The following is a 26,138-nucleotide window of genomic DNA, read 5'->3' as shown; positions in this document are numbered from 1 at the left end:
TGAAATTCTTATTCTCAAAAACAAGCATAATCAATTGAAAATGAATCATAAAATATTTTCCATTCACTATGAAATTCTTATTCTCAAAAACAAGCATAATCAATTGAAAATGAATCATAAAAGGCTCTTCTCTTGAAAATAGCATCCCGAACAATTCAATTTCATAGCAATGCACAAAATTTCTGACATTCCACTCAATCAAGGCCTCCTAAGGGGTGCGACTTCCCTATTCTGATTTCCTATTACCATCACCGTTTCTCCCGTCACCAATCTTATTTGTTTGGTGTCTTAATTCAGTTAACCAGATTAAATGACGGTGTTTTCAATTATTAGTTATAGTATTAGATCAGAGTACATGATATAACACCGTTTGCATGAGACAATGCGCAATGTGAGGGCCCATCGGAAAACCTTCAACCAATAAAACAATAATATCTACTCCCTTTGTCCCAATATAAGTGTAACCTAGTACAGATTTAACATGTCCCGGATAAATTCATAGTTTTATGATATGTCACATATGTACTAGATTGCATCTATATTGGGACGGAGAGAGTACGAAACAAGGAAGCCGCATCCCTTGTAAGGAATGGAAGAGAACTGTATTCTCTTTATTCCTTCCTATCAGAACAAATTTGACTTGCGTAGAAAACATGAAGTTTCTAAGTTACGAAGTAAAAAGAGATATACTCCCTCCGTCCCATAATATAAGGGATTTTGAGTTTTTGTTTGCAACGTTTGACCACTCGTCTTATTCAATTTTTTTTGAAATTATTATTTATTTTATTTGTGACTTACTTTATTATTTACAGTACTTTAAGCACAACTTTTCGGATTTTATATTTACAAAAAAAATTTGAATAAGACGAGTGGTCAAACGTTACAATCAAAAACTCAAAATCCCTTATACTGTGGGACGGAGGGAGTACCAAATAAAGAGCGACAAAGAGCATAGGAAGAAGAGGGTTCTTTTTGTTGCTTGCTTAGACAAGTTGTCGAGACAATAGTAGATTTTTTTTTTAAAAAAAGAAAACAGCAATGGTAGGTTTTCTACTAGCAGAGAATCACTAGTGCAGCAGCATTGTCAACACATAGGTGGCCGACTGGCTTGGATATAAGAAAACCTGATGGAACAAGCTATTGTATCACTCTTTAGGCCTTGCTGGTTGCCCTACTACTCCTAGGTGCCAAGCCTATGATTATGATCTGCACCAACCCTGCGATCTCATCCGTTACTCCTCTCTTTTGTGTTTCCCCCACCCGACACATCGAAAGGTGAAAAGGAGAAGCTTCATTAAACGATTGATTGATTGATCTAATCCTACTGATTGATTGACTGTTATGCAAACGAATAGTAGCTGAAATGCAGGTCTCTTGTATAGCTTCTATAGGTAGTACATGCAGAAGTGATTGAGTAAACAAGTCACACTAGAGTGTCACTGCTTGATTAGATTCAGAACTGTAGAGATGTGTGTGTGTGTTTGGTTTTATTAGTACTAAGAATTAGGACATGTTTGGATTTTTCTACTATTCTGTTTTTAAATATATGTTATTGTTTCCTTTTTTTAATAAGCTTACTATTGTTTTCTTTTGAACATGATATTTGATGATCCATCTTATTTAAAAAGACTATATATAAAAATTTTATCGCGACTTGTTTTACTATTGAAGGTGCTTTACATGGCTTACATTTTTCGTATTTGTATTAATTTTTTAATAACATGAATAGTTAAACATGATGTCTAAAAGTCAACAGCTTCATATATTTTAAAAAGAAATATATCTGGATCGACAACTGGATTGAAGGATCCTCCATCAAATAGCTGGCACCGACGGTTTTTAACTGCATTCTGCCACGCGCCAAGAAGCGTCGGACGATCGCCAAAGCACTAGTCGACAGAAGATGGATTCAGGATAATCTCTGGAGCTCTAGGAATGCAAGCGATCCTTGAGTATCTCCACCTCTGGACCATTGTTTTGTCTGTGCAGCTTTCAGACCAGCTGGACACTATTTCCTGGAAATGGAGCAACTCAGGAGAATTTACCTCCAAATCAGCATATCAAGCCCTCTTCCTGGGAAGAATCCAGTTCCAGAACGCACCGGTATGGAAGATGATGACGCCTCCTTGCTGCCGCTACTTCATCTGGTTAGTTGCACTTAATAGATGCTAGACTGCAGATTGTCTCCGCAAGCGTGGCCTGCAGCACCCAGACCAGTGCGTTCTCTGTGATCAGAGCGACGAAACAATCGATCACATTTTTGGTCGTTTGCCCCTAATCTTGCTAGTTATGGTGGATGGCTCTTGGAGCTATTGGGCTGCAGGCCTACTTGCCAATGAACGAATCCTCCTTCCTTCATTGGCTCTGTGACACTCGGGAGAGGTTGGTCGAATCACAACGAAGAGGTTTCGTCACCATTGCAACGTTGGTGGCTTGGACAATATGGAAGGAGAAGAACAATCGCATTTTTAACCATCAACACAAAGCTTGGCTAGAGATTGCCAGGCGATATCAGCTGAAGCGGAGCTCTGGCGCCTAGCCAACTCGGCGATGCCGGCGCTGCTCTTGTAAAACCTTCGTTGCTCATGGTCGCCATCTTCTTTAACAAGAATAGGCTTAAGTTTCCATTGGTTGCCCTCATCCTGTAATATGTCCCCTGCTTGTTTTTTCTTTTAGATTGTAAATAACTTTATTTCTTCTAATAAAAAATACGCTCCTTGCGTATTGCCAAAAAAATATATTTTAAAAATAGGTAGTGTGTGTGTGTGTGTGTATATATATATATATATATATATATATATATATATATATATATATATATATATATATATATATATATATATATATATATAAACTAATACAACTATTTTATTTGAAAATCCTGCATTCCAAAGCATGGTCTCTTCAGTTAATGTGGTTTTTATATTTGGTAGGAGTAGATTACTAGGATAAATTACAGAATGTGGATACGGGCACTGCTGTGATCAGTAATTAATATATAGCATAATGAATTATGCAAGCTTGTAAACCCACCTAGTTTATTTTACTGGGTTTCATTGAATGTAAAGAATTTTTTTTTATTATAGAAATACCAGGATTTGAGGCATATATAAGGCAAATTAATTGTTTCAATAGCTCCATGATCGAGTGTAAAATGTTCCCTTATAATTATAATTTTGTAAAGTACGGACATGCCAATAAAATGTACGGTATTTTCTGATAGGTTCAGAATACATTACATCCTGCCTTTTCCCCCTTCCCAGTTTTCCCTGATTGCAAGTGGGAAACGACAGCAACGACCATGATATAACAGCAACATGTTAGTAGTCAAATAAACACAAAAATAGTCAATGCTAGTATGCTACAGGCATGACAGGCAACCAACTATTGTTGAGAAGGCAGATGCATATACTCATTAAACAGTCGCACATTTATCTATAATAATTGGTTATAGCTTTGTGCATCTTTGCAGCAACCGGTTTATCCATTGTAAAAAAGGGAGGAGGGGAATGGATCGTATCTTTTTCTTTCAAATTTAATATAAATAAATAGTTATAAAAAATTAACAATATAGAGTATAGTAGCATTTCACAAAAAATCAAGTCCAAACTTGACTTACATATTAAAAATAAGGTATGAATAGCAGGGGCGAAGCTATAGCAAGTTATTGGGGTCAGTAGACCCCGATGATTTCTTCTGAGCCTCTTAAACTCCTTTCTATTTTACAGCTATGACCCCGGTCAAAGAAAACACTAGACCTGGTGATTGTTTCATTAAAGCTCAACTGGTGGCAAGGAACGATACTATTATCAGCTAGCAAATAGAAAATTAGTTAGCAATTGTGATTATATGTCAGTCTATATAGATATACATATACGTTTTAGAATGGCGCTCATAAAGTGGCCCTTATTTAGGATTAAACCTAGTCTCTCAAGTCTGAATTTGAGGAAATTAGAGTTTTGAAATATAAACGTTTGATTTTTCAAGTTCAGTTACATGATCATGAGGCATGAGCCTGGGGGAATATAACAAAGGTGATTTTCACCATATAAGAGGTTGTTATATTCTTTTCCCAAATATAGTAATCTAGTACAATAATGATGTGGTTGTAATTGAGGCCCTATTTAGTTCCTACACAAAAAAATTACACCATATCACATCGAACGTTTAACACCTGCATGAAGTATTAAATATAGGCTAAAAAAATAACTAATTGCACATATTGCGACTAATTTGTGAGACGAATCTTTTAAGCCTAATTGCTCCATGATTTGATAATGTTGTGCTACGGTAGACACTCTCTAATGACAGATTAATTAGGCTTAATAAATTCGTCTCGCTGTTTACTGACGGATTATGTAATTAGTTTTTTTTATTAGTGCCCGATCACCCCATGTGATACCCTATATAATATCCGATGTGACATGCCAAAACTTTATACCCCTAGATCTAAACACCCCCTGATATGTAAAAGGTAACCACTACTACAACAATAGCCTTAAAATTATTAGAAGCTATAGCCAATTGTTAGGATCGTTAATTAATAGTGACCCTGGTGACCATCTATCCTGGCTTCGCCTCTGATGAATAGTACCACTACTATTGATCGATTGAATTTGTCATTTTATATCTGAATGTGTGAGTTGATTTTGTGGAGTGGTATTTATATGCTGTATAAATTCTACCATGCATTTTCTTTAGAATTTTTCATAACAATTTAGATGGGCTATAGATAAACGAGAGAACGACCCCTTAAAGGTTCGAAACAGTTTCCCTAGCAATACAGCATGATCACAAACACAAAACAATTACTTTTTTCAAAAAAAACAAGTGCTCTTAATTACCTCTCCATTCATAGAGATCGAGTTACATTAATCCCCTATGCAGAGATCATCAAGGCACTCAAAATGCAAGCATAATCTTGCATGCAGTCATGCAGATCAAACCTAAATCTAAACCTTTTTTAAGCCTAATTACTCTAATTAACCTACTAATAATTATTGGAGGATCAAGGTCTATGTGGCCAGTGCATCAAACCGCTGCACACACAACCATGGCCACGTCCTCCCTGCTGCCTAAGCTTTTACTACTGCTGTACACACCGCCTTGCATGCATGCATGCATCGTCGCCGGCGGCGAGCGGCGGCGGCGGACTTACACGCGGATGAGCGGGCGGCGGCGCTGCAGCTCCAGGGCCTGGCGCTGCTCGGACTCCTGCCGCTGCAGGCGCAGCTGCTCGTGGTGGCGCCGGATGAGGCTCTCGGCGCGGCGCATCAGCTCGTCGTTGGGCATCGCCGGGAGCACGTCCCTGGTGCGCCACGGCCGCCTGGCCGGCGCCGGCGGCGCCCGCACGTGCGGCGGCGACGGCGGCGGGGTCATGTTGGTCGCCGTCGCCGACTTGCGTATCTCTCGCCGCGCCACGGCCGCCGCCGCGGCGCGCTCCCGGCGCCGCGGCTGCTGCTCGTCGGTGGTGGTGGCCCACGTCTCGCTCTTCGGCACGGTCACCGGCCGCGCCCGGCCGCTCTGGAGGATGGTCTGCCACATCGAGTCCATGGACACGTCGTCGTCGTCGTCGCCGGCGCCGGCGCCGGCGACGACGTCAGGCTTGGGCGTGGAGAAGTCGGTGGCGAGCGTGATTGCCCACTTGTCGCCGTCGGCGGGGGCTTCGATGGTCCAGCTGCTCGGTGGTGGTCGCCATGGATCCTCGACGACGACGGGCTTCTTGACGGCCATCTTGACGTCCGTGGCGGCGATGGTCCAGCTGCTCGGCCATGGCTCGTCGGCGACGACGGGCTTCTTCTCGACGACGGCCGGCTTGGCCTCCTCCGTGCAAGCGAGGACCCACGCCGACCATTCTTCCTCCCCAACGAGGGGATTCTTGGCGTCGTCGTCGACGAAGAAGGCCCAGTCCGGCCATTCCTCATCGACGACGGACTTCTTGACGTCCGGCTTCGCCGTGGCCTCCGCCGCCGTGGCGGCGAGGTCCCAGGTTAGCCATTCCTCCTCGACGATGATCGGCCTCTTGACGTCGACGGTGTCCATGAGTGCAGCGCCCACCGCCGCGGCGGCGCCTCTCGGCGTCTGCAGTACCACGCCGGCCAACGCCTTGCTGACGTCGCGCGGGCTGCAGTCGCCCGGTCTGGCCGGCGTCGTCTCCCCGCTGGCCGCCGACGCCGCCGCCTTGCGGGCACGCGGGCGGTCGGTGGTGCTCCTCTTCGCCGCTCTCGCCTCTCGCGACGGCTTCTTCTTCGCCACCGTCGTCGTCACCACCGGCGCCGCAGCGACGACGACGAGGTCGGCCGCAACCGCCGCCACAGCAAACATGTCGTCATGGTCATGGTCATGCCCATGCCCCGACGACGACGTGTACAACCCCACGTCCACGCCGCCGCCGCCGCTCTCTCCAACCCCATCGCCGTCGCCGGCGGCCGTGTGGCCACGGTAAGACGAGACGAGCCAGACGACGATAACGTTCGCCGCGATCCACAAGAAGGAAGGCGACGAGAGGACGCCGGCGGGGAGAGACGCGGGCGAGTCGTACGAGGCCGCCGCCGACGTGACCACGACGATGGCGGCCGCCGCCGCCGCGGCGGTGAGCAAGAAGCACTTCATGGCGAGCTGCGTGTGTGGTTGGGTCGGTGGCGGTGGGTGTAGAGAGCAAAGCAAAGGGGAGAGGCGCTTATATAAGGGGAGAGTGGTGATAAGTCGGCTCATTTTTCGATCCATTTATTTTTGCCATATATGAAAAATGTTTGTAAAGTAATTCTGGAAATTTTGAGGTTTGGGTGTTTGAATTGCTGTTCATTTTGTGGAGATAAATGATTGTTAAGTAATTTTGGAAATTTTGAGATTTTGGGTGTTTGAATTGCTGCTAACTTTTGTTTATGTTTGTCAAAATCAAGATTTAGCATTCACTGATTGGGATTGGATCATCATTTGGTTCGTTGCCAGATTTTGCAACACTGATTTCACTCTTGCTATCTGTCGTTGATCCGATATCTTGCCAAACAGGGCGACATTTTGATTGCCAAATTTTAGGGTGCCATTAAACTTAGGGAGGACAAATCTGGTATTAAATCAAACGTGATATGTTCCTTCTTTTCTTTCATTTCCATACAAACAGCACAAAATAAAATTGTTACTACGTACTACTTCGTACAGAAACTTGTACAGTACTTATCCATATTGAATTATTGATACTCCTAGCTAGCTAGCTAAATTTTCAGTCTTGAGACGAAGCTAGCTAGAGACGAAATAGTGACTTCGATATGTACTGATAACTACTATTAGGTCCATCCAGAACGCATAAATTTGTAATTTTGTAAGACTCGGGTAAATTTTCCACGATTCAAAAATCAAAGGAGACCTTAATCCTTTGAGTTAGACAGCTAGACTTATCCTAAATATTAAGAAGCGTACTAGCGTCTAAAAAAATGTTTCGAACCAAGAGTGACATTTGTACAATGCCTGAAAATACGAATACCCGATCAGCATAAAGACAAGTTGTATGTAATCACGTGACCTATATCAAAGGATCACCCCGTTCTCGCTGGATGCATCTTAAGGGCATACACAACAGAAATTAATAGCAAGGCTCTTAGATTGTTAATAAGACAAGTTTACTGACATGCAAGAGAGATAGGAATGGAGAGAGAAACAACAATGTTAAGCTTAACAATGGCTTAATATAAACACTAAGGTAAAAGGAAACTTTGTTGCATAACGATTAAGAAAAGAAAAAAGTAACAAAAATATATTTTGGTGCATTAGTTGTTGTTTTTTGTCGACGTATGCTACGCTTTACCTTTGAGCATGCCAGGCTATTCCTTTACACATGCCCTTAGGACTCGTTAACTTGAAACGCCAAAAATATTACATAAATTTCGCCAGAATTTAGTTAAATTCATCCAAAATTTTAAACCTCGGCCATTTGTACGGCGCCGTATCCGGCGACTCAATTAAAGAGCCTACGGTCATCTCGCGACGGTCAGTCAAATGCCAATCCATCACAAAAATGGATCGACGCGTACATGTTGTATTTACCTGTGAATTTCTCAAAACAGCTATAATCCCTAGGGGCACAACAGGGTGCGGAAATAAAACTACTACTAGTAGATGCTTAAGAAAATTCTGTGAATTGAACAGCATGGAACCAGTCATCCCTGTAATTAAGAATGAATGCAACTGCATTGATTACAACCATGAGTTTAAATGTAATAGTACACGAAAGAGTGACTTGTCAGAAAAGATCAAAGTGAAAAAAAAAGGGGAAACAACCATATGTCATCTGCCAAGTTGTCAATAGAGATTTGGGTGACAGAATTTGCTGTGTTAATTATTATTATTCTTGATCGTGGCAAGATTGTCAATCAAGGATGGTCATTTCACAAAGCTACCGTGACTTTGCTGACTTCAATCCAGGGCATTTGTTTTAGTCGGAGTAGCTCGCTTTAACGTCAGCAATATATCCCAGTACAAATGTTAATTTCACATCACAATATATTCAGAGTTTTCTAAACTTTCATCCTGGGCCAGCAAAAGACAGATGAATGCATGCTGCGGTCATTTTACTTTCAGCATGCAGTTGTAACAGTACACTGTCCTATTATTGGATTAGGCTAAAAAAACTCTGAAATTATTACAAAGAAATAAAACCACTGTAATAATTTCACACAGAAATCTATGATGTTTCAATTTTACTTTTTCCAAGCTAGGCAGTACTTATATAGTACATGTTTTCACTAAATTAATTGTGTTAATTTTTTTTACTCTAGTGTCAGCACAGTGAAATTTAACCACCATATAAAATTGATCACCACAGGAAAAATTATTGGAGGAATTAAATTAAGTTAAAGCAACTGAAAGTCTGAAACTACTTGTGCATGGGTTGTCTCCTACTACCTCTGTCCCAAAATAAGTATAGCCATAGATATCCGTGTCCAGCGTTTTGACCGTCCGTCTTATTTAAAAATTTTATAAAAAAAATTAAAAATATTAGTCACACATAAAGTACTATTCATGTATTATCTAATAACAATAAAAATACTAATTATAATTATTTTTCAAATGAGACGAACGGTTAAACATTGAGCATGAATAGTGTTAAAACTATACTTAGGGACGGAGGGAGTAGCTACTCTCCTAGTCAATGGAGCCCCAAAGCTGGAGCAGCTAGCACCAATGCAGCACACAAGGTAGTACTACACTAGTACAGGTCGCCTTCATCTGATCCCAATCTTTATTCTTTTCTTTTATCTTCTTGCAAGTTTCTGCTTTGCTTTTGCTTATCCAGAAGCATGCATGGGTCCCATACCCTAATCCATCCACCTAAATATCTATCTAAAATGATCTAAAGCGCATGCAGTAGTAGCTAGCTTGCATGAAAGCTAAGAGGCAAAAAAAGGCGCACAAATGCAGCAGCAGCAGAAATATTCCTCTTGTACTGTACTGATGAGCTTAATTAGATTACCTGTGAGGCTGTTAGTGACACGAACTCGTCATCAATTGGTCGGAGCAGTTCTCTGCACATGGGTAGCACTACCCTCTACCTTCCTCCCACTAACTGACGAGCATTTCGCTTTCTGCTCTCTGTAATCCATCATGTTTAGTGATGCATCGGCAGGCTGCAAAGGAAACAGGGAAATAGTGAGCATCTTCCAATCGGGAGTAGTTGCTAGGAGCCTCTAGATGAACAATATTATGGATATAGTGTAATAATACAGCAGTAATTAGTATTTTAGTTCCCACTAAATTATAGTGTAATAATTGCATCCAAATAACTTATACTTATTTGGATGTAATTCTTAGGCTGGTTGTGTCATTATTTTGTTAACCTGCGGAGTCTATGTACCTATTTGTACTTTGTTTGCCCGTTTGCATTCACTTTATAATGCAGAGGTCGGACGCTGTCCATTATCTAAAGAAAAAAAAACTAAATTACACCGTACAGCTGGGTTATTTAACTGTACCTGAATTTTGTATCTTACATGGCCAAATGAAGAGTCTGCTTACACAAGCACATACCACTAATCATGCCTTAGCAAGGGAATCTTGCATGGAGCTTTGCTGCAGTAAGATGAAGGCTATATGAGATTGGTTGTGGCAGACAAAAATGCTAGTCCATTTCATACGTACTGTAGATTGAGTGCTACGTTTCACCTTCACCTATAAGATGAACTCAGTAGTAATCAAGCACTAGTCACATAGATAATTACCTCTTCAGCCAATGCAGATCTCCATTTTTTGATTAAAAAAATGCAGATGTCCATTTGCATGGAGGCCATATCCACTAGGAAGGAAAGCTCTAGAGTAGCTACACTGGTAAGTGTTAATAACCTGACAGGACAAGGAGGATATACATGATATTCTTGGTGAAAACGCATGAATTTTTTCCCGGCTTATGCAGCAACTCAACTTTATTTATGTGAAGATCTGACAAAACTTCAATAAAATTCATCAAGGTGATACAACCAAACTGTTAACCGGCCAAACTTATTTTGCTCAAAATCCGACAAAATTTCTATGAAAATCTTGTGTTTAAGTCTTCAAGAGGAGGCCTATGTTGCTACATATATGAGCATCCAACCCTTTCTGCCGATTGTCCACTTGCAGTTCAGAAAAAGAAAATCACTTTGAATGAAGGCTGAACGGCTAAAGGGGGGAAAAAGGATCAAGCATGCATGCAGCCATGGCGTCATGGCGATGTGCCAATGGATTATCAGGTATCACGAGCTAACGGCATGTATCCTAGTGGTTGCAGTGACCTGAGTAGTATCTTAAGGTTCTGAGTTCAAATTTCCATATGAGCGAATTTCAGATTGGGTTGTTTGCGGGGCTAAGTTCTCTATTTCAATAGCCGTATATATCCAGTTGGATATAGAGGCCGAGTAAAATACACCCTTCTCTAAAAAAAAATTCACGAGCTAACGGCTACCATGCCCCCATGCATCTATCACACATCCTTATACGGCACTGTTGCCTGCAGCTTGGCTGCCTACTGGGCTAGTTCATTTCATACCTACTGGATGCAGATCGAGTGCTAAGTTTCACCTCCATGTCTAAGACCCCACTTAGAGCACCCGCAATGGTAAAGTAAGGTGCTATTTATAAAACATGTACATCTCAGCAATATACTCGATTAATAGTAAACCACCTTAATAGTATGTCTATATTGGTATCTATAAATCTCTCATGCATTGCCTCGTTTTTCTCTATAGACTATCTCTAAGTTAGTAGATAGCTTTGCTCTCTCTCTTCATTTAATACCTTCCAAGTAGAAAAATATGCTGACATGGATCTCTTGTAGAGAGCCTATAGATAACCATTGTGGGTGCCCTTATGATGTGTTCGCATGCACCTTTTCCCATCGCCTCTCTCTCGTTTTCCGCGCGCACGCTTTTCAAACTGCTAAACGGTATGTTTTTTGCAAAAAGTTTCTATAAGAAAGTTGCTTAAAAAAATAAAATTAATCCATTTTTGAAAAAAAAATAGCTAATACTTAATTAATCATGCGTTAATGGACTGCTCCGTTTTCTGTGCGCAGGAGTTGGGTTCCCTCCCCCATCCGAACTCAGCACTAGACACGCAGCTATTTAATTATGCAGATGTCCATCTGCATGGAGACCATATCCTCTAGGAGAGTTCACAAAACCGAACCACCTTTTAATTCCTGGTTTTCACGGAAACTGTTCGAGGACCATTGATTGCAGGTAGAAATTCAACCAAATCTCTACTATTATAAAAATTGAAGATGTTTTTGCCGGTACTTTTGGTACGTCATCCGTGTATGAGTCGGTTATTTAGTTCGTTCGCTTTTGTAAATACAGATCCGTATTTGAATCAGGTTTTAAGTTCGTTCGCTTTTGGAAATATATAACGTATAAGAAATTAATTTTAAAAAACTCGCATGCTAACTTGACATGATTTTCTAGAAAAATATATATCCAAGCGAATTCTCATAATGAATTTCACAGTGAGCAATAATAATATTAAAATAGCCTTCACCCGTTGTAACGCATGGGCATTTTTTCTAGTTATCAAAAATTCCAAACTCAGTTTGATTATTTTTAATAACTTGACCAATTTACCAAGCGATTTGTGATCTCGAGCAGGCTTATGTAGGAACTAAACTTATTTATGTGAAAAATCTAACAAAAGATCGTATAAAATTCATGCGTTTCCGAGACAGCGTAAGTTGGTATGATCATCCACCCCTTTCTGCCGACTGTCTACTTGCAGTTCAGAAAAAAACCAATCACTTTGAATGAAAGCTAATAAAGCTACACACCAAAAAGAAAAGGTAAAAAAAAGGATCAACCATGCAGATCGACAGCCATGGCGTCATGGCGATGTGCCAATGGCTTATCAGGTATCAACGAGCTAACGGCTACCATGCCACCATCTATCTATCCATCATCCTGGTACAACACTTGCCTGCCTGCCTGCCTACTGGGGCTAGCAACTACCGGCAGATGCATATCTGCATGCCACTTTTGCCCAAATTCTCGCGTCTTTTCTGCCAAGACAGGATCGGTCTGGGAGAAAAGTGACGCTATCTAGCTGTAGGGCCTTTTTGGGGAGTTTCAGATTCTGAGAAGCAGCTGTTGGTAGCCAGCTTCTGAGAATCTGGAAAAGCTCTGAAACCCAGCTTCTGCCTTCTTAGTTCATTTTTCAGAATCTGTAACTACATATTCTCATAAGCTGTGGACTGTTTGGGACAGCTTCTAGCAGAAGCAGCTTTTGGGAAAATAGCTGGGACAAGCTCTCCCAAACCGGACCATAGTAGCAGTAGTGGCGGGGGAGGGGGGGATGGGATCGATGGGTACGTACCTGACGAAATGCGGTGGGCGGCCAGGCCGGCCGGCGAGGTGACGGCTCCGGCCGCCCACTGGAGGAGGAGAGCTGGGGCCGCCGCCGTCGTCTTCGCCTGCACTGCATGCGAAGCTGAACTAGCTGCAATGCACCAAACCAAAACATGCAGAGATGTCAATGTCTGGAAGATGTCATGATATTGACAGAAACAAAAGAGCAGATAGCTATGTGCAGAAAACAGGTAGGTGCACAGTGCACCCAAGCAGTGCAGGATGCATGGTAAGATGTTATTCAGATTGCAGCTTGTTGAACTAGTCATATTTTTCAGCTTTGGGGTCGATTAATTGATCACCCAATGTTGCAGCCTTAATGCAGAATTGCAGATAATCTGTCTCAGAGACAAGGCAACAGTTTATGCCCTGTGTTGTTCCTAACTCTGCAATCTGCATGCATTTGAACTGAGAAAATAAACTCTATCAGTGTGCTGCAGTTTTACTATGATAATCTGGTACAATTTTACATTTAGAACAGTGCTGTCCAACTTTTGATCCAGAGAAATCTTGGAGGATGCCGCAGGATAATTGGATAAGATTGGGAGATGAAGACGGGTGGGGCATGAGGCCATGAGGCATGGCTTCCTATTTCACTTCAGAATGGTGTTCTTTTTCCCTGAAGTCCTGAACAGGATATCGATCAGGATTGTGGTCTGTGGCAGAGAAGGAAATGGAGGGCTTAGGTAGTAATCCACTTGACATTAGCTACATTAATCTGAACATTTGGGAGTTGTTGTAGATGAACATTTGACAAACTATATGGAGCCTAACTATATATTGCAAGTCAAATAGAACTTAGCAACAGATCCAGTATTATGAATCAGATTATTCAGATCAAAAGTAAATGTAGGATGGACAAGGATACAGCCAAAGGGTTGGTTAAACTGGTCTGTTAAAATATGTGTTTGATGAACACCAATTTCCTTTGTTAATAATGGATAAGTTAGGTGCATGAACTTCAATGATGGGAAACAGATATGAAAGGTTTTGATAGGCATAAACCCTTTTCTATTGACAAAATCACCTTTTGTCCCACAACACTTCACAAGCTCACTTTGTTTTCTTCCCCACGCAGGATTTGCAAATAAAGTAAAGAAATCATTGATGACAAGCATATAGTGTAATTGTACAACAGAATAACAATAAAAAATGAAGTAACTTCATTGAACAGCGTCAAGCAAACAATTAGCAGAGTAAACAACAAGAAATCTAGCCATTTCTTTTTCCTACAGAAAATAAGATAGCAACAGCCACTACATTTGTTAATTTACCATATATGGTGTAGAAGCAGATTATAAGGTTTAAATTAACCATTGCTAATGGGAAATTTTGAGCTTCAAATTTTGCAGTTCCATGACAGTCCCTTGTTTCTTTCCCAGGACTTAATTTAGATCCAAAGAAAAATAATGTCTCTGAGAGGAAAAAGAGAGAAGATAAGGTAAAACATACTTACCGGAACTGATTGACAACGATAGGTGAACCATCATTACTTGATTGAAATGCCAAGTCCAAGGGTACCAAAAAAATCGTCTGAATGGTATCTGGATGATACAAGCTAACACAGAAATGCACTTGATGGACCCCATAATATGGCTTCAATTGAGACAAGACAAAACCATAAAGTAATAATCAGAAGTAAACTGCAAGCAGATCATTGTTGTCAAGTATTATTTGATCAGAAAATTTCAGTGAAGCCGTGAAGGTACAATCCATAAAACAAAGCACAGAATGTTCAAAATTATATAATTTTGTGTTGCGCTTTTCTCTTGCTTGTGAAGATAGGGATCGAAACTATCAGCGCTGTTTGTTTTTCATCTGTTCCAAAAATTGCTTGGACATCATAACAATTACTAGAGTGTTATTGAATATTTCCTCATCTCATATGAAATGGATGTAATAGAAACCAGATTCCTGTTCAGAGTTGATCCTCCTGGGATTATCTTCACACATTCTGAGAGTCTGTTGTAGTCATTGAGTAGCTGAACCATTGCTGCTTTTAGAATCTCCATCCCAGCTAAAAGGTTACTGCAAGAAGTTACAACTTCATTGTGCATGAGCTCTAGAGCAGTTTTCCATGTCACGGCGAAGTTCTTCACAATTGGCTCAACATCGGCAATGCTTGGGCATTCAGTATAAAGAATAAGGTCTTCAGCTAAAGAACGAAAAACAATTTTATTTTCTTGATATTCTTGTGAATGACAGCATTTGCATAAACTTGCTTCAGTTTTGTGCAACTTACAGACACGGCTTCTCACAAATTTTATCAAATCCTTGAAATGCTCCATAAGCAATTCATCCTGTAGTCAAGCAAAATATGTAAGAAAATGAAATCCATTATAATATCAATTCTTATTTATATATTTAATATTTTCAAAAAGAAACTTAGAAATAGTGTCACAAAAGGGTCATAACTCATAACCAGCTATTTGCTGGTTGTAATTTGGTGTTTTCTAACCAAGTTCCAGTACAGCTGGGATTTCACCATAGGAGCTGGTTTAAACTAGCCCCTGCTAGAGCAATACAATAGTAATAAACTGTTACACAACAGTTGCAGATAAAAAATGGCATGATATGATATGTTTACCGCAAATGATATCATGTTACTTTCTAGCTTCTCTTCAAAATAGCTTTGCAGTTTATTTGCTTCATCACCGGCTTCCTGCAATTAGTAGCTACAGTAAACACCCCAAAACTGGAGGGATTGCCATGTATATTTATAAGATAGAGGCAAGAGACCAACCTTCAGAACAGAAATGGTCATGTCATAATTATTCAGAAGAAACAAGTGTTGCGTCTTGGGGTTTGCAAAATTTTCAGCAAGTCTACCAAGTAGATTATCAACAGCTAGCCGTAAGCGTTCCAAGTTCATATCAAGCTGCATAAATAATATGATACTTAATATCATATAAAAATGGAGTATATCCAGATTATTTCGAAGAATAGAAGAACCAAACAAGCTATTGGAAAAAAATCTACTGTTTGCACAGAAAAAATACTGTACCAAAATTACTGTTTGCACTGAAAAAGATATTCCACGGCTATGATACAAAATCCATTTTACTGAATTGCATCAGAGGTACTAAAATTCTTATCCTTGAATAAGTTTGCCATTTGTCTGACATTTGGCACTCCTAAAAAAATTGTGTGGTTGGCTTTGGTGCAAACTATCTGCACTACTTTAGTACACATGCCTACAAGGAGCTAATGACAAGTGCCATGATTTCTTGTGCCAGCCATCATATATGTCCACAATGCTAGAAAACTGGAAAAAAAATAGACAATACCTTAAACCAATAAATTCCAGTAACAGAATGGAACATTGTGAATCATATTTGGATTGGTATTTCTCAACCAATCCAGAACTTATGTCAGCAAGAGATCATGGTGGAACAAAAATTATTATTATTATTATTTATTAGGAACACACAAAGAAATTGCATGTGATTCATTAAGATAGCAGTAACATTGGAAATTTGATGATCAACGATTTTGATATCAAATGAATATTGTGGTTATCAATTTTTTTTTTCACCGGGAAGGCCGAAGGAGGCCATCCGAATGTATTAAGAAGCAGAAAAAGTTACAAGAAAAAACACAACAGTGCACCAAGGTGCACGTCCAAGCACCACGCGCTAACACACAAACACAAATCACTAAGAGTAGAGCCTAGCACCAAAACAACCCCCGCTATGCGTGGTCGATCGCAGTTCTTGGTTATCAATATTTGGATACGCAGTTCTTGTATCAACATAAATTAAAAGAACGCTTGGGGGATCCAATGGTACAACAGAATCAATATGTTTATGTAATTCAACTGACCTGACCATCTCCGCATTCAGCATTAAGTTGAATAAGGGATGCTGTGAACTCAACATAGCACCTTACAATATGGTGTGGATGGGAGCCATCTACCCATAACAATTTTGTATCACACCGGTACAAGCTTTGAAGATACATGTCAAAAACAGTCTTGAAGCGTGGCCAGAGATAGATGAGAACCTAAAGCAAACACAGCAGAGAACTAAATTTGAGAACAGAGTTAGTAAGTTATTTTGACACAATGATGCTCCCTTACAGCTTACACACCTTATCCAAATATGCGTCTAGACAAGGAAGTCGCCTGTTCAACATAACCAACTGAAATAGCAAAAACGTGAGAGGGGGGAGGGGATACTCATGTTATATCATATTCCATACATTTAATTTATCAAAAAATCCACATATTGCCAAAAGTTGAGCATCGTAAATTAGCAACTGAAATCAGGGAACAAGAGGAACATTGTCCTACAGCAAAAGCTTCACTGATTTCATTATTTATGAAATGGAGTTTATAGCAACTAAAATTTGTGCCACTAAAACAGTAATGTTTGTGTCGCAATTTGTTACTTCAAGAAAATGTTTTGTTCATAGCAAAAATGGCATTCAATTGGCACTTCCTGGTTGCCTAATGGTACAAGTTGAATTAAATGTAAGTCCTCTGTTTGCTCTACCAAGTTGATTGTCCGAAGGATGTAGTCCTATAATTATAAAGAATAGCAGAACTATATACAAATGAATTTGTATATTGAAGCAATATATTTCGAGTGCTACAGAATTGATCATCATCTATTCGCTTTCTCCATCTTGGTGGATATCTTAATACCATGCCAATTTAAAATACTAAGTTCAAATCCATGTTATATTCACAATCTAGTTTTGATTATGGTTTTCAGTAAAAAAGACAAACTAATAGGAACCATGAAAGGCGGATGCCAAAGGATATATGTAATTACGATGGGGGTAGAGTAACATCATAAGTTCATAACATGAGACCATCCTGCATGTCTTCTTCTACTAATTTTTATCAAGTAGTTCAGTCTTTATCCATAAAAGAGAAAACTGCAAATGCCTTCATACCTGGTGTTTCCTAGTTATGCAGATCATGAGCATTAGGCATACCGCGTCATGATAATTTCGAAGAGTATGATCCAAATGTCCATTAATAACTTTAAAAGGTCCTGAAAGTAAGTAATTTTTCCACATCATCTATAGTACATGCCATATAATGCTAATTTTCTTGTTAAAATGTAATGCAAGTATGAAACACAGCAAAGAAAAGGACATAATGAACATCAGATGCACAGTTTCGAAATTAGTCAATTGAAAGAAACATTAAAGCTACTTTGGCAGTTTTTTTGTTTGTGTGTAGGAAACATGAAATAAAATGAAAATGTGCCATTGTAAATAACAGGAACATTTCTTCAGCAATTTGGTGCACAATATTCTTACCGAGACAATCAATCCTAAGAGCAGGGAGAAATGAATGAAGGCTCGCATGTATTTCAGATATAGCAAATTGTTTACTTCTTTATATAATTTGTGTTCAAAACTTCTTTATATAGTTTCTTTAGACTCTTATGATTACTCATCATATATTGATTAACTGATTCTGTTCTGTTTTGTGGGAAGGTGTTTCCAGAACGTTTAATGTTTGAAAGAAGCCACTGAGGCTTATGCCCCTAATGAAATAAAAAAAATGTCTCCTCTAAACAAATTAAGAAAATTCAAACAAAACATAAACAATAAATGGTTACCTTGAAAAACCTGATAAAACAATGATTCTTCACCAAAGAATGCCTTGATAAAAAGATACCTGGAAAATATGTTTAAAAGGAAACTGTTAGTAATATGACCATACTCGGTATTTGATTGCAGATCAGTTAAGTGGCTACTCAGAGCTAGCAGTGTCCATCAGAAGCTTCTGTATACTCCTAAAAATAACTTCATATGGGTATTTTACAGGATTGACTTCAGATATATGAGGAACCAAGCCAGGTCGATCAATCTCCTGAAAAATGAGACATACAAGATCTATAAATAGAACTCCTTAATAAAGCCCAGAGGCCTAGCTCAGCATGATGCAGTAATTTGCATTTGAAAAAAAATCATAAAGCTTCTGTAAATAGAATACAGATGAGGATGAAATATTCCACCCAGGTGACCAAGATACCCTTGTACAAATTGTTTTTTGCCAGATAGGATACCATGAATTCAAGTCGGATTTCCGACACCCATTCTGTATTTTGAGTAGTATTTCATATGTCTATTTTTTTTTACATTGGACATGAAACTGACTTGGATTCCAACACGTGTGTCTGCATCTAGGTAAACTTGTTAATCAACATACACTGTACCATATTGATGTACCTTCAAAATGCTTGCCCGTTCACCTAAAGAAAACATGAAACGGTGATTTCTTAAATGCTCTCTTCCCCTTGATATAAGGTCAATGATATTAGTGTCATATCCAGTCAAATCACTTGATACGCCAATGTCAAGCTTGAGCTTCTCCAATGCTTCTATGTACACTTGAAAATGTGCACTCAGCACCTACCTTGACAAAAACACAAGAAGGCAAATGCAAAACAGCTGAGGACTCAAAGATCATGACCAACTAACTTAACAACTGATGCAGCAAAGTTCTAGTAAATTGCAATGGATTTGACAGAAGCAGATAGACATGACCAATTTACCCACTGATACAAGGGTAATGCATCAAGTACTGATTTGATTATCCTTCTTTAATATGTTGGAATTCACGATTATCTACAATTTTAGAACCAAAGGATCTCGTTAATCCAATATGTTGTTGTGATGCAAATGAATGCACAGTTCTAACAATTCACCAACTTGTAACAGGCTTATGATCGTACTAGTAGATTAGATGACGGTGTACTTTTAGAAGTCTCCTTACATCACTTTCATTGACACATTGATACCAAAGCAGAAAAGAGCAGCGAACATATTGAGGGATTGCAGAAGGACAATAAGTGATGGCTAGGCTAGCTGCAGTTCTGCCATGCAAACCACCAACATAGAAGTTTTAGTTTTAAGTCAATGCACACACACACAAAAAAAAACATGAAAAACAAAGGAACTCTTAGTTTGTCTCCAACTAGTTTTTCCAGGCTTCCAGTGGTGCAGCCACTAAGGTAATGTTGTTCAACATATCTGTGATCTCCAGGTACCTAACAACACAAGCCGACACCAGAGACATCTCGATTTTTGAAAAACTCTAGTCAAATTCCTTACCCGTTCCTGTAGCCGTGGAAAATCACAGGGCATTACCTTGTTCATTGTATCAGCATATGTTGCACGAACATCAGTGTAGACCTTGGATCCATGCTCTCTAAGAAAGAGGATGAGATACCTGAAACCATTTCAGCAACAATTTGCTTCTGTAGTAAATAAACAAAAAATGCAGAGGGAACTGTGATATGACCGTCTGAAAAAAAAAACAAATTTTGACGACAATAGAAATGTTAGCATTCATTGCAGCAGGTGTCATTTGTACTGTTTTAATTTGTTTAATGAGTTTATCTTAGATTGTTTTCCCTACTATCCCATTAGTTTCAGATCTGAAGCATGAAAATGACTCATTAAATAATTAAAGGATAAAATGCTTGAAAGCTCCATGGTGTAACAGTACAGTTCTATCAAAAGGAAAAGTATGAGACAAGCATTGAAGACCGTCAATGAGATTCTTCATATGACCGGAAACAACGTTAATAGCAGGGGCGGATCTACCCATTAGGCAGGGTGGGTCGACCGACTCAGCTACAACTCGTGTCACCCCACACTCTCAAGACCCCCTTACCCCCTTATAGTAGTAATGGGCCATTAAAATTAGGTATAACAAAGTGTGAACACCTAAAAAATTGAGGCAGTTATGTGAATGAACTACCAATACGATATGTATTATGTTTGATTGCTCTTATTGAGTGAACATCTCCGCTCTCTGCACCATCTATATTTTAAAGCTGCGTCCGCCACTGGTTAATAGCACAAAAGATAATTCATACTTGTCTGTCTAGAAGAAGAGTTCCCATCGTGTGTACCTATATTTTTGAACCATATTTTGTTGCAGTATCTGGATATTAGTTCCAGGCTTTCTCATGGAAAAGAATAATTCAGTGAGATAGTCGGACACCTGAAAAGGTAAATGAGATAGAAAAAAGAGTGAGAAGCATCATAACGTAAGCAGTGCATAACAGGCATAAATTATGATGAATGCAAACAGATTTCTATTAACTCTGGGCACAATAAAGCAACCCAAGAGTGTGTTCCTGAGGTAACCTTGCATAATGCCTTTTGTAGAAGCCTTTCCAGTTCTGGTTTAATATCCTTCAGAGAATTTGATGCATTAATCATAGGATCAACTTGAGAAAATCTCAACTTTTTGCTCAAAATTTCCAAACTTTTAGCATAACCATCATTTATCTGGAAAAATAAACTAGAATAACAAGTCATTTGAACTAGCATATTTACAATTCAGGGATAAAGCCTTTTTGAACAAGTACCTGGCGTTTTAATGCATATCTAAAACAGCAGAATAAATGGATAATACAACACACAACAATTTGGAAGAACTACAGTAATTTGATGAGAACTAAATAACATGGAATCTTTCTAGAAATTGAAGGGATGTTGCTAATATTGTGCTCCTTGGACAATCGTGTACAATTAAAGCAAGTAGCCATTACCTACATGCCACGTTTTGACAAAATGTCTGTGTGCTTAATATGCAAGTGATACTATCTTTACTATGTATTACTCCCTCCGTCCCATAATATAAGGGATTTTTGTGGGATGTGACACATCCTAGTATTATGAATCTGAACAGGAAGATATGTCACATCCCACCAAAATCCCTTATATTTTGAGACGGAAGGAGTACTTCTACTTGTGGTATGCAAGCAACATTCAAATGGAACCTATCATACTGCAAAACCACAGTAACAAAGTCATTTGTCCAATGTTTACCTCTCCATCGATAATAACAGTCACCAAACTAGGAGGAGCAACAATCTCTTCGACAAATTTTGCAAGCTTTGTCTCAACCAACTGTACATTTAAGCTCAGTAAGCACATTGTATTTAGCAAACAATCATCAAAGCTAAACCACATCAATTCATCAAATATGCTTAACCGGGAGTTTATTACTCAATGTCTAAGCAAAAAAGATCAACTGAATTTCTAAGCCAATTCTAGCTATTCCTGAGCTAATTATTCTCAACAAATTAATGAATGCAGCTTTGTGCCCATGGGTGCCCAGGTCCCCTATCGAATTCAGCACGTTGCAATGATTAAATAATTCCTAAAAAATGTGCGAGTGTAGACACATAATTTATACAAACCTGCAAAAACTGAATGTAAAATTCTCTCTAGATACCCAGAAATATTAAAAAAAAAGCAATCAATTGGGATTGTTTATCATACACTAGCAGTATAACTTATCTTTTTGGATCTTTACATGTAGGATGAATATGAAATTGACTTTTTGCAGGTTTTTTAAATATTAGAATACTCGTTATTTATTTGGGAAGTTTTGAAGCATCGAAACATGTTGGATTCAATCTATATTTGTAATGCGGACGGCCATCCCCCAAGACACCAAGTGTTTTTTCACAAATGAAATACAGTATTTTGTCCTAGGGTGCCCATATAGGATTGTTCGTACCTTGCGGTTCTTCAGTCTGACACTTATATCCAAGGATCTCTCCTGGAGACTTCTTAGTTCTGAGTTAATGGAACCAATGTGAACCTGCAAGGTGAATTATTAACACATATTGCAGTGATTTTATTGTAGTGGCAAGCTCATTCTAGATACCATTGAACTTGTATTTCCTAGCATAACAAAAGAAAATTAAGTAATCCGTAAAGAAATGGCACTCTCTCAAGTCAATCAGAAGTTCCTAGTGTAGCAAAAGGAAAATGAAATAACCCGTGAAGAAATGGCATTTGACTCAGAAGTATTTTAGTGACAGTTGGATTCCTGACTCCCTGTATTCTAGGCCATAATATAGTGTAATGCCGTAAACATGATTATGTAAATGTGTCGCAAGTATGACCAAGTAAACCAGACTAACAAGCTATCAGTTTTAAGAGGCAACTTTGACTAAACAATTCTAGCTTTATGATCTTTGAAAAAATAATGAAGCACTGCTTTATCATACAAATGCACAAGGACTTCATATATCCAAAAACATACCACACAAACCTAGCGTTAGTCACATAAATAACTCTTTTTTCATTTATTATACACTTACTAAACATGTAATCAAGACTATACCTGGAATCCAGTAAGAAGTGATCCTATCTGTGACAAAATAATGTCACAGTCATGAATCTGATCATGCAATAATACCAGGTTGTCACTATCTTCAACATAATCCTGTAGAAGTAAAGACACATATCTAAGACATAGATGTCTCTATGCAAATATCCATGTATAAAAGATCATAAATGAGGAATTGAAATATGCAATATATCACAGTTCGGTTATCTCAGTGGTGAAAAAACAAACAGTGATGTAATCATAGTGCGATCATTTCCCTTTAGATATGTCACACAATTACTGAATAGAAGGTAGCCATAAGTAAGTCACAATTCACACGTACAGACATACAAACACATGCTTAGATTTCAGAAACACATACTTGAATCAGATCCTGTTCAGCATGGCCTAGGTTGCCTTCAACCAAGGTTGCCATATCTCTCTGTTTTTCACCATTCGCTAGAATACTTATCAATACCTGGAGAACACAGAGAAGAATATTGTATTTGATATGATTGCATATGGAAAAAGAATTTTCATGGAATTGTATGTTGAAATTGAGCTAAGGGTTAAATTTAGGTATTTAATAAACAAGGTGCAGGATTACTAACTTCTTTACCTTAAAATACCACACATAATTTTGTTGGAAGGTGTGGCTACTAATAAATGTGTCTACAGGAACAAATGATCAAATAATATCTAAGGATGACACAATAAGTACTTTATATCCAGCAGGACATATGGTAACTATACATCTATTTCTCATACTCAGAAACAAGCGACTGAAGCTAGCATGCTAATGTGAGCACTGAGCAAAGTATGGTAACTCTCGCCGGGTCCAAAGTATGGTAACTATACAGTTATCTCTCATACTCAGATGGAGATGGAGAAATATCAAAGGCCATTAAACTTACATCATAATCCTTGTGCTCTTCAAGTTCCTCATCCAAACCATCCAATGACATATCCTCACTGTTATATTTGTTCCAACAAACAGCCAACAGTTAGAGGAAACTTCAACTACAGAAAATGTAGATTACAGGAGAAAGAGGTACTAATTATGTACTAGAATCGATTTCTCTTGGTGATAGACCTTAAGGCTAAATGCCACTTACATGCATTAATATAAGCTCCACAGAATTACCCTTTGGAGATTAAAGCATTTTTGCATGTATGGTCATTTACACCAATTTATTCCAAGCAATTTATATTGAAAAAAAAAAAGAAGTAAAACTAGAATTGCAGTGAACTACAATACATATTATTACTCCAAAGCAACTGGGATTGTAGTACCTGGCAGCGTCCTCATCGAAGGAGAAAAACCCACCAAACGAGTCTTCAGCCCGCTGTCCATGGACGACCACCATGCCGCTGCTACAAGTTGCTGCGGTCACATTTCCTCTTAGTTGTACCAACAAATGATCAAAACAACAACAACAACAAAAAAACAACCACTGCAAATTCCGCAATGGGGATAATGCCTGCAAATCTCGCAATGGGGATAGCGCAATTACTTTCCCATCCGTAAAAAGGAAGGTGCTCCTCCCCAATCCCCAACACATCGCGCCTCTCCATCAACGGAATCAGAGAAAAATCATCAAAAAAAAAGCCCTAGTCGGTCACAGCGGTGCAAATTACTCAAAATCTCAACGCATACCACGCCAGATGAGAACCAGGCGGCGGGGAGGGGGAGCTAAGGCGGTCGGCCCCCACCTGCTGCTGATGATCTCTGCTTGGAACTAGTCGCGATCGATCGGGAGGCCGGGAGTGGAGGAGGCTTGTCCGAGAAGGAGACGAAGCGAGAGGATGGCGAAAATGCTTCTTATCAGACGTCCGACGCCCAAGAAAAATCGGACGCTCGGTCATAGCGAGCAAAATGTAGCATGTGAATGAATTATTTACGGTGGAGAACTGGAGATAATGGCAGCATGCAACAAAGCATGTAAGGACGTGACATGATGAGCTGCATGCAATGGATATGACGTGACCAACTATTACCTTTTTATCTCTCACACCTCCTCGTTTAAAATGATTTTTCTTCTAAACAATTTATCTAACCTATGATTTTTATTATACTGTTATGTTTCTTATAATTAAATCTTTACAACGACATCTCATTTGACTATATTCTAATAATATATATATATATGTTTCTATTGTTTAGATTTGATGTTTCATGCATAGGAGCAAAATGTTTCAACAAGCATTTTATTGTGTTGCACTTGTCAACACTATTTGGCAGAGAGAATTGAACGATCTAGATGCCTACACATGCGAAGAATGCCCCAGATCGTGCGTCCGGGTGGGGGGGGGGGGGCGGAATCGGATGCTCCACCGCCCCCCTCCCGACGCGCGCGCAGGCCCAGGGCCCACCACGTGTCCACACGCTTCCACAAAAAATGTTTCACATATTGTACTCACAATATTTCACTATGTACGAATCAAATGTTGCATTGAATTAAAACAAACTTTTGCAACAAATCACCCACATATTATGGAAACCATCTATTAAGGGAATCCATTTCATTTTTTGTTCCACCAAAAATGTTTCATCTAGTGTATTCGTGATGTTTCATTATCTATGGATCAAATATTGCAGTGAATTGAAACATCCTTTCCAATGAAACATGTTCGATCTACTTAGTGAAACAATTCCGATATACTTGGCGCAACAGCGTGCAACATTTAAAAATAATTCAATAATAAGCTTTTTTTTTTCATCGGAATATATCCATGTGTGGTCTTGTTTTAAAGATTTAATTACAACGAATTTAATGATGCAATCGGATCATGATTTGGATAAATAATTTAAGAGAAAAAATAGTTTAGAGTTGCTTGATTTATACATTATGGATGGCTTACGCGTGCATGCATGGATCTCGCGCGAGACGTCCGATTTTTTGTCTAGCGCCATACATCCGACGCGTAGCTCGCTCGAGAGGATGGGGGAAGAAGAAGAAGAACAGCGGGGAGGCCGCGACCGCGATCTGGTTCGCACGTTCCCGTTCTGCGTCCGCGCACTGGGACGGCTTTTCAAATTGAGCCACAGTTAGGCCCATGAATAGTTGGGCCTCATGTGGGCCCATGAATAGTTGGGCCTACTATTGGCCCTTTGGTTGGGCCCATGTGTTACTATGCATTGGACTGTTACTTTTTACTCGTTTGAATTCATTGTCTTA

General features: G+C 39.3%; 2 protein-coding genes across 3 annotated transcripts; both read right to left on the bottom strand.

Moving 5' to 3' along the window:
* Nucleotides 1-4,757: 4,757 nt before the first annotated feature.
* On the bottom strand, nt 4,758-6,674 carry LOC4348959 (uncharacterized). The gene has a single exon (XM_015757912.3). It carries the CDS (start codon nt 6,610-6,612, stop codon nt 5,155-5,157), a length of 1,458 nt encoding a protein of 485 aa, XP_015613398.2. The 5' UTR covers nt 6,613-6,674; the 3' UTR covers nt 4,758-5,154.
* A 7,825-nt stretch (nt 6,675-14,499) lies between these two features.
* LOC4348958 (vacuolar protein sorting-associated protein 52 A) lies at nt 14,500-24,814 on the bottom strand. Of its 2 annotated transcripts, none has more exons than XM_026020963.2 (20): nt 24,617-24,814; nt 24,253-24,343; nt 23,874-23,931; nt 23,342-23,437; nt 22,975-23,076; nt 22,363-22,446; nt 21,666-21,746; nt 20,979-21,122; nt 20,741-20,832; nt 19,971-20,052; nt 19,050-19,232; nt 18,575-18,690; nt 18,437-18,495; nt 17,760-17,860; nt 16,950-17,000; nt 16,683-16,862; nt 15,604-15,738; nt 15,448-15,522; nt 15,103-15,160; nt 14,500-15,015 (listed from the first exon to the last, which is right to left on the bottom strand). In XM_026020963.2, the coding sequence occupies exons 2-20, from the start codon at nt 24,324-24,326 to the stop codon at nt 14,714-14,716; spliced, it is 2,073 nt and encodes a 690-aa protein (XP_025876748.1). In that variant the 5' UTR covers nt 24,327-24,343; nt 24,617-24,814; the 3' UTR covers nt 14,500-14,713. The 2 variants fall into 2 exon arrangements, with proteins under 2 accessions (XP_025876748.1, XP_066160686.1); XM_066304589.1 differs by having other exon boundaries at nt 20,979-21,026; nt 24,617-24,784.
* Between the last annotated feature and the right edge of the window lie 1,324 nt (nt 24,815-26,138).

Source organism: Oryza sativa, chromosome 10 (genome assembly GCF_034140825.1).
Source record: "Oryza sativa Japonica Group chromosome 10, ASM3414082v1".
Lineage (NCBI taxonomy): Eukaryota > Viridiplantae > Streptophyta > Magnoliopsida > Poales > Poaceae > Oryza > Oryza sativa.
Note: the sequence above shows the minus strand (reverse complement) of the source record. Positions and strands in the feature narration are given on the sequence as shown.

Coding starts and splice junctions, on each gene's coding strand:
- LOC4348959 (XM_015757912.3), bottom strand. CDS start 6,612: ATGAAGTGCTTCTTGCTCACCGCCGCGGCGGCGGCGGCCGCCATCGTC.
- LOC4348958 (XM_026020963.2), bottom strand. CDS start 24,326: ATGGTGGTCGTCCATGGACAGCGGGCTGAAGACTCGTTTGGTGGGTTT. Junction 22,447..22,974: donor CACTTCTTACTGGATTCCAG/GTATAGTCTTGA, acceptor TTCACCTTGCAG/GTTCACATTGGTTCCATTAA. Junction 15,161..15,447: donor GTAACATGATATCATTTGCG/GTAAACATATCA, acceptor GCTTGACTACAG/GATGAATTGCTTATGGAGCA.